General features: G+C 40.1%; 3 protein-coding genes across 5 annotated transcripts in view; 1 reads left to right on the top strand and 2 right to left on the bottom strand.

Moving 5' to 3' along the window:
• Positions 1–1,074, top strand: part of LOC133610836 (myoferlin-like) — a 41,565-nt gene extending 40,491 nt beyond the window's left edge. For all 3 annotated transcript variants that reach the window (XM_061967505.2, XM_061967503.2, XM_061967504.2), the window contains 3 exons: positions 243–352; positions 431–578; positions 668–1,074. In XM_061967505.2, coding sequence (XP_061823489.1) covers positions 243–352; positions 431–578; positions 668–703 — 294 coding nt within the window. In that variant the 3' untranslated portion in view covers positions 704–1,074. The remainder of the gene's footprint in view (positions 1–242; positions 353–430; positions 579–667) is intronic.
• On the bottom strand, positions 1,055–7,821 carry aarsd1 (alanyl-tRNA synthetase domain containing 1). The gene is made up of 12 exons (XM_061967506.1): positions 7,669–7,821; positions 6,524–6,652; positions 6,276–6,435; positions 5,590–5,647; positions 5,355–5,511; positions 5,115–5,231; positions 2,184–2,314; positions 1,720–1,786; positions 1,558–1,649; positions 1,438–1,492; positions 1,279–1,373; positions 1,055–1,203 (listed from the first exon to the last, which is right to left on the bottom strand). Exons 1-12 carry the CDS (start codon positions 7,705–7,707, stop codon positions 1,065–1,067), a joined length of 1,239 nt encoding a protein of 412 aa, XP_061823490.1. The 5' UTR covers positions 7,708–7,821; the 3' UTR covers positions 1,055–1,064.
• A 187-nt stretch (positions 7,822–8,008) lies between these two features.
• On the bottom strand, positions 8,009–10,418 carry ptges3l (prostaglandin E synthase 3 like). Its single transcript, XM_061967507.1, has 8 exons — positions 10,310–10,418; positions 10,110–10,223; positions 9,940–10,006; positions 9,752–9,850; positions 9,580–9,669; positions 9,448–9,510; positions 9,313–9,349; positions 8,009–8,222 (listed from the first exon to the last, which is right to left on the bottom strand). Exons 1-7 carry the CDS (start codon positions 10,342–10,344, stop codon positions 9,341–9,343), a joined length of 477 nt encoding a protein of 158 aa, XP_061823491.1. The 5' UTR covers positions 10,345–10,418; the 3' UTR covers positions 8,009–8,222; positions 9,313–9,340.
• Positions 10,419–12,646: the final 2,228 nt, after the last annotated feature.

Here is a 12,646-nt window from a genome sequence, read left to right as displayed (position 1 = left end):
TGCCACAAGTGGTGGAATAATGTATTACAACTGAGTACCGCTGCGGCCCATATGGATCACAGCTTAAAAACAGATTTCTTTTGGTGGCCCTCTATGGGGGCACTTGCGGCCCAACAATAAGCCCCGGCCCAATGTTTAGACACTGATTAGAAATAATTGAAAGGATGCCTTGTGTGGTACATTGCAGCCATGCAAACTCTAGTTTGTGCCTTCTTTTCAAGCTTGTTTGTGGTTCCATATAGGGTAAAGTAGAGATGACTTTGGAAATTGTTAGCGAGGTGGACGTAGATGAGAAACCTGCAGGAAAAGGCAGAGATGAACCCAACATGAACCCAAAACTGGACTCTCCCAAGTAGGAATCCACACAAGCAAACACATTTGCCAAACTCGTCCTTCCAATGGAGTCACACATCTTTTCCATGACCAACAGGCGCCCTGAAACGTCCTTCTTTTGGTTCACCAACCCATGCAAGACCATGAAGTTCATTGTATGGCGACGGTTCAGGTGCCTCTTCATCGGAATCCTCCTCCTCGTCATTGTGCTCCTGTTCCTCGCCATCCTGCTGTACTCTTTACCGGTAAGCAGCTTCATTTGTGTGTAAAATATTTCTCAAGTTTAACATTGCTCTGATGTTCTATACCTATATTTTTGTTCTGCATTTTCCAGAACTACATCTCAATGAAGATAGTGAAGCCGCTATGAGCCAAAATGCAAACAACAAAAGATCACAGTGACTTCCAAACTATCTTTATTTTTAAATTTTTTCATCCAGTGTAGTTTTTAGACTTGGAGCGGGAAGGGATGCCTGCATTAATTTAACATATTCTGTCACAAAATGTAAATATGAACACATGCTTAAGTGATTAAAGCACAGCACTGACAGGTTTGCAGGATGCAGGTGAGAAACACAAAATGAATGTATTTAAGACTTTAATAAACTACCATCACATGATTTAGAATTGTTAAACATACACCACACATGGCATTGACTTGTACATATGAGCTAAAAACTGAATTTTAAGAAATGTATTGTTATAAATAAATTGAGAAATAAAAACTGCATTTATTCTTCCTGTGACGTTTGCTGATTGCAGTGTTGTTGAAGAAGAGCTTCCACCTCCTCTCTCCGTGCCAGGCTGTTAGCTTTGCCTTGGAAACGACCATTTTTTCCTGCTCCTTTGCCTTGCAGCAGCTCTAATAACCTGGAGAGGTTTTCCCAAAATTGATATTTGTGCCTGACAATGGAACGACTTTTACCAGCGGAGTGAGTATCCTACCGTGGTCCCGTCTGTGCGACTTGTTCGCTGGGTCCAGCCAGCAGAAACAAACCAGGCCCCTTTTCCTCTCCCACAGTCAGAAACACCAAAGTATCCTGGGAAGAATCACACAAATGATTACCAAGAAATCTTGTAATAGCATCAAGTGGATATTCTTACTTGTGTGTTTATTTCATTGGCAATGATATTCATGAACTCATTGTCGCCTTCTTTTCTGGGGATCAGAGTTAAACCATTAGGACAACGTAATGCTTTGGGGTCAAGACAAAGGGGTCTTACTTGTGCAAACTGAAGAAGCTCCCTCTCTGGGGGTCATTCTTAAAGTTGTGAGCAATGAGGAGCGCCATGTCTCGTAGAAGGCTCAAGTTAGTCTGTCAAATATTTTACACAACTTAATAGCATTTTAACTAAAAAAAAGGGACTACAAAAATGTGGCCTCACTTTGTGCAGAAGCTTGGCAGACTTCTGCAACTTGTCCACAGCCTCGACGTGCTCATCAGGTCCAGTTCTGTCGAGCAAAAAATATTTACTGGCACTGTCAGCGAAAATAAAATGTTGCAGATAAAACTTGACTGCGAGCAAAATGGTCCTCTGGTTTATTGCACATTGATTTAAATAAGGTTTTGCACAAATAACATTACTAGTTATTTTCCCACAGAATATTCGGAACCGTCTAACATTCTTAAGCTTCTTAGAACTGTCTAGGCTGTTTGGTGCCAGTCTGTTCAATTGTGGTGTGAATATGCAATACTGGGGTGATTTTACCATATTTTTCACCCCTTTTGGGGGTCAAGCCACCCCAAAATAAGCAAAAATGCGAAATGGCATCTAGTGTTTAATATACATAATATCCTAATATAGTGTTTGTTTTTTCTAGCGAACCAGTACAATTCACTAAAGCTTACTTGAGAAGAGCTACCAAGGAGCGCTCAGTGCTGTAGCTTCTCTCTGCATATTTCAGCACCCTGTTTCCCACCAGGAACATTAGGTTGGTTTTGTTTTTCTTTCCTTTCTCGGTCCCCAGCAGCTTGATTACCTTAAATGTAAAAGGTTCAGTAGTAAAGTTTAAAAGTACAACTTTTAGTCATGGAGAAACTCTAAAAAACTAAAATAATGCAGTCCTCCACCACCTGGTGGTTTTGATTTGTATTTTTTTCAGCATATTCTGACTTTTTGTGTTAAATTTAGCATTTTCAAGCAAAATATCAATACAACAGTAGTATTGGCCACTAGACGACACTGTTCAATATTGTGGCCACTGATTGCCTCCTCCTCAGGCAGCATTACTACCGGTATATTGGGTTAAAGAAATTAAAATGTTACTACAGGGTATTATTTCACGTACAGAGGGCTCTCATAATGCCGAAAAACTTGTTCAGGTTGTAAACCGTTTTTATGCTCTAGCTATGAAAATATTTGATCTATAATCAATTTATAATTCAGACTTAATATAAATGCATGTATTGCAGTCATGTCCGAAACCAATTAATGAGAGACTAATTGTTGAGGGACTGTTATTTCTTGTATACAGCTTTTGTACTTGCATAATAAGTTGGAGTGCATCTTTTTGACTACATGGTCATTAACATATATATTACACTGCACAGCAGCAACCAATGTAATACTAATTATGCTCAGTCAGCATTAATACCGCTGAATTCATTGAAAACGATAGTATGACAAGTGGGACTGCAGCTATCCAATATTTTTGTAACCCATCAATTTGATTAAATGGAGTAGAGTCTGATACAACACACTTTATAAACTCAATGCAGATTTTTGGGAAAATTGTTGAAATAATTTTTTTTTGACTTGCCATAATTTTCGGGTTTTTTCTGATAAATGCACATATTCAACATTGAAATGTAACTTTCAACACCACAGTTATATGCATTTTATTACGAAAAAATATACCGTATTTTCCGCACTATAAGGCGCACCGGATTATTAGCCGCACCTTCAATGAATGGCATATTTCAAAACTTTGTCCACCTATAAGCCGCCCCGGACTATAAGCCGCGCCTACGCTGCGCTAAAGGGAATGTCAAAAAAACAGTCAGATAGGTCAGTCAAACTTTAATAATATATTAAAAACCAGCGTTCTAACAACTCTGTCCCAAAATGTACGCAAATGTGCAATCACAAACATAGTAAAATTCAAAATAGTGCAGAGCAATAGCAACATAATGTTGCTCGAACGTTAATGTCACAACACACAAAATAAACATAGCGCTCACCTTCTGAAGTTATTCTTCATTCGTAAATCCTTCGAATTCTTCGTCTTCGGTGTCCGAATTGAAAAGTTGGGCAAATGTGGGATCCAAAATGGCCGGTTCCGTCTCGTCGAAGTCATCGGAGTCAGTGTCACTGTTCAGCAGTTCTGTGAATCCTGCCTTCCGGAAAGCTCGGACCACAGTTGTGACCGAAATATCTGCCCAGGCATTTACGATCCACTGGCAAATGTTGGCGTATGTCGTCCGGCGCTGTCTGCCTGTCTTAGTGAAGGTGTGTTCGCCTTCGGTCATCCATTGTTCCCACGCCGTTCGCAGTCGTGATTTGAATGCCCTGTTGACACCAATATCCAGCGGTTGGAGTTCTTTGGTTAATCCACCCGGAATGACGGCGAGTGTTGTATTTGTGTGCTTCACTTGTTTTTTGACACCATCTGTGATGTGGGCGCGCATAGAGTCGTATATCAACATGGACGGAGCTGTGTGAAAAAAGCCACCCGGCCTCTTCGCGTAAACTTCCCTTAACCACTCGCTCATCTTTTCTTCATCCATCCATCCCTTCGAGTTAGCTTTTATGATGACGCCGGCTGGAAAGGTCTCTTTTGGCAAGGTCTTCCTTTTGAATATCACCATGGGTGGAAGTTTCAGGCCATTAGCATGGCAAGCTAGAACCACAGTGAAGGACGACTTCTCATTCCCTGTGGTGCGAATATTCACCGTATGTGCTCCCGTTGTATCCACAGTATCCACAGTGCGGTTCACAGGAATATCAGTTGCTGTGAAATAGTAATCCGTGTGAGGATGGAGAGATTGCGTCTTTTCATGAACCGGATCCTTGTCGCTTAGTAGGAGCCATTTTGTGGTCTTTACAGATGTAAACAGGAAATGAAACGTACGGTAATATCCGCGCGCTTTTTCTTCTTCTACGCGGGCGGGTGGTTGCTTACAGTAGAAGAAGAAGCGCTTCCTGTTCTATGTGGGCGGGTGCTTACCTTGGCGGTTGCTTGCGTAGAAGAAGAAGCGCTTCCTGTTCTACCGGGAAAAAAGATGGCGGCTGTTTACCGTAGTTACGAGACCGAAACTTTATGAAAATGAATCTTAATATTTATCCATATATAAAGCGCACCGGGTTAAAAGCCGCACTGTCAGCTTTTGAGTAAATTTGTGGTTTTTAGGTGCGGCTAATGGTGCGGAAAATACGGTATATGTAAAAATGTGGTCATTACATCAGGTCCGGATTTTAAAAATTTGTATAACGACTAATCGAAGCACCAGAATATAAATTAAATATTTAACTGATTAATCGTTGCAGCTTTCACACCCACAGCTTAGTAACACAACCAACATTTTAAAGCGCATGTAGCGGTAAAGCTGCAAGATGCTGAAAACTTAGTTATTAAAACCTATATCTAAAAAAAAATGCCTATACCAATGTTTTTTTTGACCCAGTGCTAATCAAAGCCCAGCGGTTTTCTTTTTGAACACCACACCCCTTACCCCTATAGAAACTGCTTATTTGAATAGAAGTAACTGTTGACATGAATAACAATCAATTAGCATTAACAGTAGTTTTGATATTTATATGAACACTTCATTAGGTACTACCTGTAAGTGACTAAGGTTCGACACGTGGGTTCCGCAACACATGTTGGCGTCGACCCCCTCAATATCGATAATCCGAATTGGCCCCGCGTGGTCATCTGGCAGCCCTCGACTCCTCACCTGCATGATACACATTAGGTACACCTGCACTACCTACCTCAGCTGTATATTATGGTTACAATTAAACTGCATCATACTGATACTACTTATACATTAGATTGTAGCAATATCTTAGACACACACCTTTTCCACCTCAGGGCTGTCAACAGAAAGCAGCTTAACATTGACCGGGATGTGGGCTCTGATCTTCTCATTCACAACATCCTCCAGTGCTTGTAACTGGCCGGCTTTTACAGACGCCGTGTCCAGTTCAATGGAGCTTCTGTGACGCCCCAGCTCCCTGAGATCAAAGATGGGGTAAGATAAGAAGTGAACAGGAGTTTTTGGTTTCAGCCTTACAAAAGTTGTGTGACTATACCAAGATGTTGTCTTGTATCCAAACATTGAGTCAGCCAAAGCTGTGATCAAATGTTGACCTAAGAAGGGCAGAAAACACTCATCTAGTGTGATTAAATATAAGCTATGAGAGACTCTTTAGACCAGGGGTGTCTAACTATTTCAGATCGGGGCCACATGGAGAAAAATCTATTCCCAAGTGGGCCGGACTGGTAAAATCATGACACGATAACTTAAAAATAAAGAAAACTTAAGATGTTTTTCTTTGTTTAAAAATAGAACAAGCACATTCTGAAATTGTTCATATCATGTTTGTTTTTTTTACAATTACCTGTTGCGGTAAATGGTATATTTACTTTATTTGTCATTTATATTTTCTGAATTATGTGATAATGTTCATCAGTCAACTTATTGGTGTTCATTTTCAATCTAACAAGATAAAAAATGTATATCAAAATCAAATTTTTATTTAGTTATGTAGTTTGATCATTTTCCTCGACTGATGGTACTAAGATCATGTGGTTTAGTTTGTATGTATGTAGCATCATCTACAAAGATACAAAGACTTGATATTGACACATCCAGTGGACACATAAAGAACAGCTGTTTCTTTCATTCAAAAATTTCAGGTTCATTTTTATACTGCGCAAACTCATCCCGCGGGCCGGATCCGTACGTTTGACACCCCTGCTTTAGACTAATATTCACCCGAGTGTTGCTGCATATGGTCGAACCTCCTCTCCCAGTCCACCTTCACCTGCACCTCCTGACCCACCTCCAACGGAGACCCCACAAAGTGAGCGGCATCTTGGCCCTGCCTGGTCACCCTCAAAACGGGGACGTCCCCGATCAGCCCGTGGTCATCTGGCTGATGGAGGAGGAGCACAATGAGACAGTACAGACCTCCTTGCATATCATTTGACATTCATATCTCGAAAAAAAAAAAGAACCCTCACCTGACCACCGCCCTCAGGAAATAAGATGGTGTCTTGTAGCTTCACAGTGAAGCCTTTAACTGTTTCTTTCTTTCCATTGATGTCTTGTTTGATCTCCGCAGGACAACACGAAGCTACAGTTGTGACAAACTAAAAGAAAGTCATACATCATTTACTGCATTTATTTATACCAAGTTGATGTTTCGGTAGGGGTCGCGGCAACCTAAAATGTTGAAAGAGCCGTATAGGACCAAAAATACAAAAACAAAATCTGTCTGGAGCCGCAAAAAATTAAAAGCCATATTACATACAGATAGTGTGTCATGAGATGTAAATCGAATTAAGAGGACTTAAAGGAAACTAAATGACCTCAAATATAGCTACAAATGAGGCATAATGATGCAATATGTACATATAGCTAGCCTCAATAACATGTTAGCATCGATTAGCTTGCAGTGACCAAATATGTCTGATTAGCACTCCACACAAGTCAATAACATCAACAAACTTCACCTTTGTGTATCCATGCACAACGTTAAAAGTTTGGAGGACAAAATGAGACAGAAAAAGAAATGGCATAAAACACGTCCTAGAAAGTCGGAGAAAAGTTGTACATGTAAACAAACTACGGTGAGTTCAAGGACCGCCAAAATTAATAGGACAAAACGGTGCTCGCCAAATACTCGAATCAGTGAAGCATGTTTAATATAAACAGTGTGATTCATAACAATTAGAGAGGTTTGTGTCATGTTTGTCCTCCTACAGAAATCATATTAACACAAACAATGTTTTTTTCCCCCCTCATCTTTTTCCATTTTTCATACATTTTGAAAAAGCTCCAGAGAGCCACTAGGGCGGCGCTAAAGAGCCGCAGGTTGCCGACCCCCGGTCGAGGTGCATATGGGACAGAGTTGGCACATATTATTAACGTCTTTTATTAATTTAAAAATATTTGTTTGGGTGAAAAAAAAATAGCTGCGTCTCGGAAAAGATACTAACGTTGGTGTGGAAAATGAGAAAAAAAAGCTGAAATAAGTTTATACTTTTGACAGCCGTTAGCAACCATGCTATAACGATGCTAAGTTATACAGAGAAAACAACTATAGCATTATTTGAAACCCCGCAGCATTATATCCACTAGTATATGATGGAAGATGTGTTCATACCTCTTTCATATAACAGTCTCGTTGACACTGGAAAGCCATATTAAGATGTGTTTAGGAAAAACAATTGTTCAGAGACACGACAGTTGCGTGTATTACCAGCGAGCAGGTGACATTTTGCTACGGGAAGCAGGAAGGTCAAACCTAGCAAAAGCGACATTTGATAAGTTATCGCAGAAAAAAAACAAAACTGAAAATAAATACGCATCAAAACGATTTAGACTAAAATAAAATAAGTACTGTATAAGCTATTTACAGTAAGAAGTTGATCAATGGTCAAGATAAATGTATACTGTAACGTTTGGGGACATGACCGGAAGTTGGAAAAACTGAGACTTGAAGGTTGAGAACACTTGTTTTTATTCATTTGACAGAACAATCACATTGGTGGGAAAGCACATTTGTAAAAAGAACACCACTCATAAATATCAATAAACAGTACATACGTATTTATATGAACAATAAAGGTGTATAGCAGGGGTGTCCAAGGTATGGTCCAGGGGTCTTTTGCAGACTGCAGCTAAGTTTTCAGCAACCCGCAGCACATTTTAAAAATACTATTAAATACAAAATAAAAAAACACGAACAATTGGAATAAAACAGCAAACAGGGGAAATTTAAAGACCAAAACAAAAAGTTGCAATGTTGACGAATAACATAAAGCTGCCATCCAGGCTGTTCTTTCTTTAAAACTGTTATTGCTCAAAAATAATAATGAAATCAATGTTATGAATTATTGACCCTTCTTGAGGGGAGCCCTAAAGGTGTGCGCGCGTGTGTGTGTGTGTGTGTGTGTGTGTATTAGGGGTGTCAAAAAAATACAGATTCTTATTTGTAACGATTCTTAATCGATTAAAAGTAATCTAAATTCGATTTAAAAAACCATATTGTTGATGTAGATGCCTATATCTGCTGTACATCTTTATTTTAGAAAAGAGAAGTGTTGGATACTTATCTTGTTGCCTTAATTGTATTTGACTTTATTAAACGTTTGTTCAGCATTTTATTCAACAAAACCAGTTTTCTTTTAAGTAATATAGAAATTGATCAAAGCTGTTTAGATATTTTATGGAGGAATGTAGTTAATCATAGAACGGGCATCCAATGTTTCTAAAAAAGTATAGACTTTAATTTAATAATTGTTTTGAATCGAGAATCGATTCTGAATTGAATCGTTACCCCCAAGAATCGAATCGAATCGTGTGGTGCCCTTAGATTCACATCCCTAATGTGTGTATATATATATATATATATATATATATATATATATATATATATATATATGTGTGTGTGTGTGTGTGTATGTATATGTATAGTCGAGGTTGCTGTGGTTTATCCGTTATACAGTGCTCAATACCGGGATAGAGCGGAATATACGTTAGGTCAGGAAAAAACACAGAGGCTATCATCCCTACAAGACTGTTTCGCAGAAAAATAAAAAATATATAATACATTATATATATTATTAATATATAAATAATATCCATCCATCCATTTTCTACCGCTTATATATTTTTAGTTTTTTGTGTATATATATATATATATATATATATATATATGGTTTTGAAAATGAAAACTATCAAAATGACCCCCGCATGCTTAGATTTTTTTTCTGTGCGGCCCTCAGTTGAAATAGTTTGGACACACCTGGTGTAGAGGGAGGTGGGCTTTAGTGTCAGTCAGACTGTTGGGAAAGATAGAAGATCGTACGTGTTCATTGTCAGTGATTTTTTTTTTTTTTTTTTTAAAACACTGTCCATCTTAGCACCAAAGCATGCTTACGTCACTCAGATCTCCCATGTCCGGTGTTCCTCCCTTATTACTGCTGGACATATCTTGGATCATCTGACAGAAAGCAAAACTTGTTTTTAACACAAAATTAATGAGAAATATTGGCCATATGACTTTGCATACGTCTGCGTATTTTTCGAACTCCTCCCTGCCCTCGTCTTCTTCATGCTCCCAATCCCTCCAGTTGTCAAAGTCAACAGCAATCCAAATGGGCTGCAGAAGGAAGCACATGTCTTGCATGTGAGCTTTATTAGCGCAAATGCAAATTAAAAAAAAACAACAATAAATGACAAACCTTTGCTGGATCCTTCTGAAGACGAGGCCACGCATAATCCGGCTTCAGCTTCCTGAGCAAAACATTGATCGTGCGGTCATACACTCTTTCTCTGGAGTCCTTATAGTAGAAACAACAACAGCAGTTTGAAATACTACAAATATTGTATGCATGCACGCGTGTCACAGTGACTTTCATACTCCACATACATGGATCAGGACTTTCTCATAGAAGTGCAGCACATTGTAGAACACATCATCTGTGTCGTTCTTGCAGCTGTTACAAACACAGCATACAACATCATTTCCATTCTTGTCTTATCTATTACAAAAGCAAAAAGTACCACTTTTTTTTTTTTTTTTTTTTTTTAACAACTCACCACAAAATCATTTTGTCGGTTTGAATATCAACTTGGACATCTTTTGGTTTTTGTACCTTGAAGTTAATGGTGACATATTTTTTCCTATCAAACCACACTGCATGTGCAGGCTGGCTGTTGGAACAAAAAGAAAACCAAACTTATATTGTAGTGTTATCAAAGTACACGTAAAGTTTGAAAGATCCAAAGGCTTCACTTACCTTTCCTCTGGTCTAACAATTTTGGGCTTGTTCATCGTAATGCTGTGAGTAAATGTACAAGGGAAAGAAGAAATGGTGAGTGTGTTGCTCACATGTACTGCAGTGGAAAAGGGCCTTGTAGGCTATTTATAGTAAAGCTGGGAGAAGTTGCTATCAGCTGCTTTGGGGGGGGGGGGGGGGATTGTAGTCTGACACCCCCCTCCATTACCTTTCATGGTCTGCAATGGAGCTTTCCAGAAAACAAATGCACTTTCTGGGCTCTACTTTAAAAGCCAAAAAATAAACATTTCAATCCTTTGCTTTGGTTTTTTTGGATTTTTATTGCACTTTTACTTCAGCCAAGGACGTAGAAAAACACACTATACCTAGATGCAATTTTGCATTATAATGTTAATTTATTGTCTTTAACATTTAGCGCAACCACATCATATTCGAGTGTGATGTATGAAATTAATTAAAATACAATTTATTAAAAATGTAATTAATTTCATTTTTAAGTACAATAGGTGAGTAGCGATTACTTAAACGTTTTAAAAAAGGGGCTGCATAGTGAAAAATCCAATGTTTTGTTTTTTTTTGGGGGGGGGGGGGGGGGGATAGACCTTTATTTATAATATGCAACATATCTTGCCCCAAGTGGAGGAGTTCAAGTCCCTAGGAGTCTTGTTCACGAGTGAGGGAAGAGTGGATCGTGAGATCGACAGGCGGACGCTGTATCGATCCGTTGTGGTGAAGAAGGAGCTGAGTCGGAAGGCAAGGCTCTCAATTTACCGGTCGATCTACGTTCCCATCCTCACCTATGGTCATGAGCTTTGGGTTATGACCGAAAGGACAAGATCACGGGTACAAGCGGCCAAAATGAGTTTCCTCCGCCGGGTGGCGGGGCTCTCCCTTAGAGATAGTTTGATAGTCATCCGGGAGGAACTCTGAGTAAAGCCGCTGCTCCTCCACATCGAGAGAAGCCAAATGAGGTGGTTCGGGCATCTGGTCAGGATGCCACCCGTGTTTCGGGCACGTCCGACCGGCAGGAGGCCACGGGGAAGACCCAGGACACGTTGGGAAGACTATGTCTCCCGGCTGGCCTGGGAACGCCTCGGGATCCCCCGGGAGGAGCTGGACGAAGTGGCTGGGGAGATGGAAGTCTGGGCTTCTCTGCTTAGGCTGCTGCCCCCGCGACCCGACCTTGGATAAGCGGAAGGAAATGGATGGATGGATGGAACGTTTATATGCGTCTCCCATAATAATGTGACCTCGGACTATGTGAAGGTAACGTGCGGAGTTCCTCAGGGTTCGGTTCTTGGCCCTGCACTCTTTAGTATTTACATGCTGCCGCTAGGCGACATCATACGCAAATACGGTGTTAGCTTTCATTGTTATGCTGATGACACCCAACTCTACATGCCCCTAAAGCTGACCAACACGCCGGATTGTAGTCAGCTGGAGGCGTGTCTTAATGAAATTAAACAATGGATGTCCGCTAACTTCTTGCAACTCAACGCCAAGAAAACGGAAATGCTGATTATCGGTCCTGCTAAACACCGACATTTATTTAATAATACCACCTTAACATTTGACAACCAAACAATTACACAAGGCGAATCAGTAAAGAATCTGGGTATTATCTTCGACCCAACTCTCTCGTTTGAATCACACATTAAGAGTGTTACTAAAACGGCCTTCTTTCATCTCCGTAATATCGCTAAAATTCGTTCTATTTTATCCACTAGCGACGCTGAGATCATTATTCATGCGTTCGTTACGTCTCGTCTCGACTACTGTAACGTATTATTTTCGGGTCTCCCTATGTCTAACATTAAAAAATTACAGTTGGTACAAAATGCGGCTGCTAGACTTTTGACAAGAACAAGAAAGTTTGATCATATTACGCCTATACTGGCTCACCTGCACTGGCTTCCTGTGCACTTAAGAAGTGACTTTAAGGTTTTACTACTTACGTATAAAATACTACACGGTCTAGCTCCGTCCTATCTTGTCGATTGCATTGTACCATATGTCCCGGCAAGAAATCTGCGTTCAAAGAACTCCGGCTTATTAGTGATTCCCAGAGCCCAAAAAAAGTCTGCGGGCTATAGAGCGTTTTCTATTCGGGCTCCAGTACTATGGAATGCCCTCCCGGTAACAATTAGAGATGCTACCTCAGTAGAAGCATTTAAGTCCCATCTTAAAACTCATTTGTATACTCTAGCCTTTAAATAGCCCCCCTGTTAGACCAGTTGATCTGCCGTTTCTTTTCTTTTCTCCTCTGCTCCCCTTTTCCTTGAGGGGGGGGGGGCACAGGTCCAGTGGCCATGGATGAAGTGCTGGCTGTCCAGAGTC

This window comes from Nerophis lumbriciformis, linkage group LG11, assembly GCF_033978685.3.
Source record: "Nerophis lumbriciformis linkage group LG11, RoL_Nlum_v2.1, whole genome shotgun sequence".
NCBI lineage: Eukaryota > Metazoa > Chordata > Actinopteri > Syngnathiformes > Syngnathidae > Nerophis > Nerophis lumbriciformis.
This window is presented reverse-complemented; position numbering and strand designations above follow the sequence as displayed.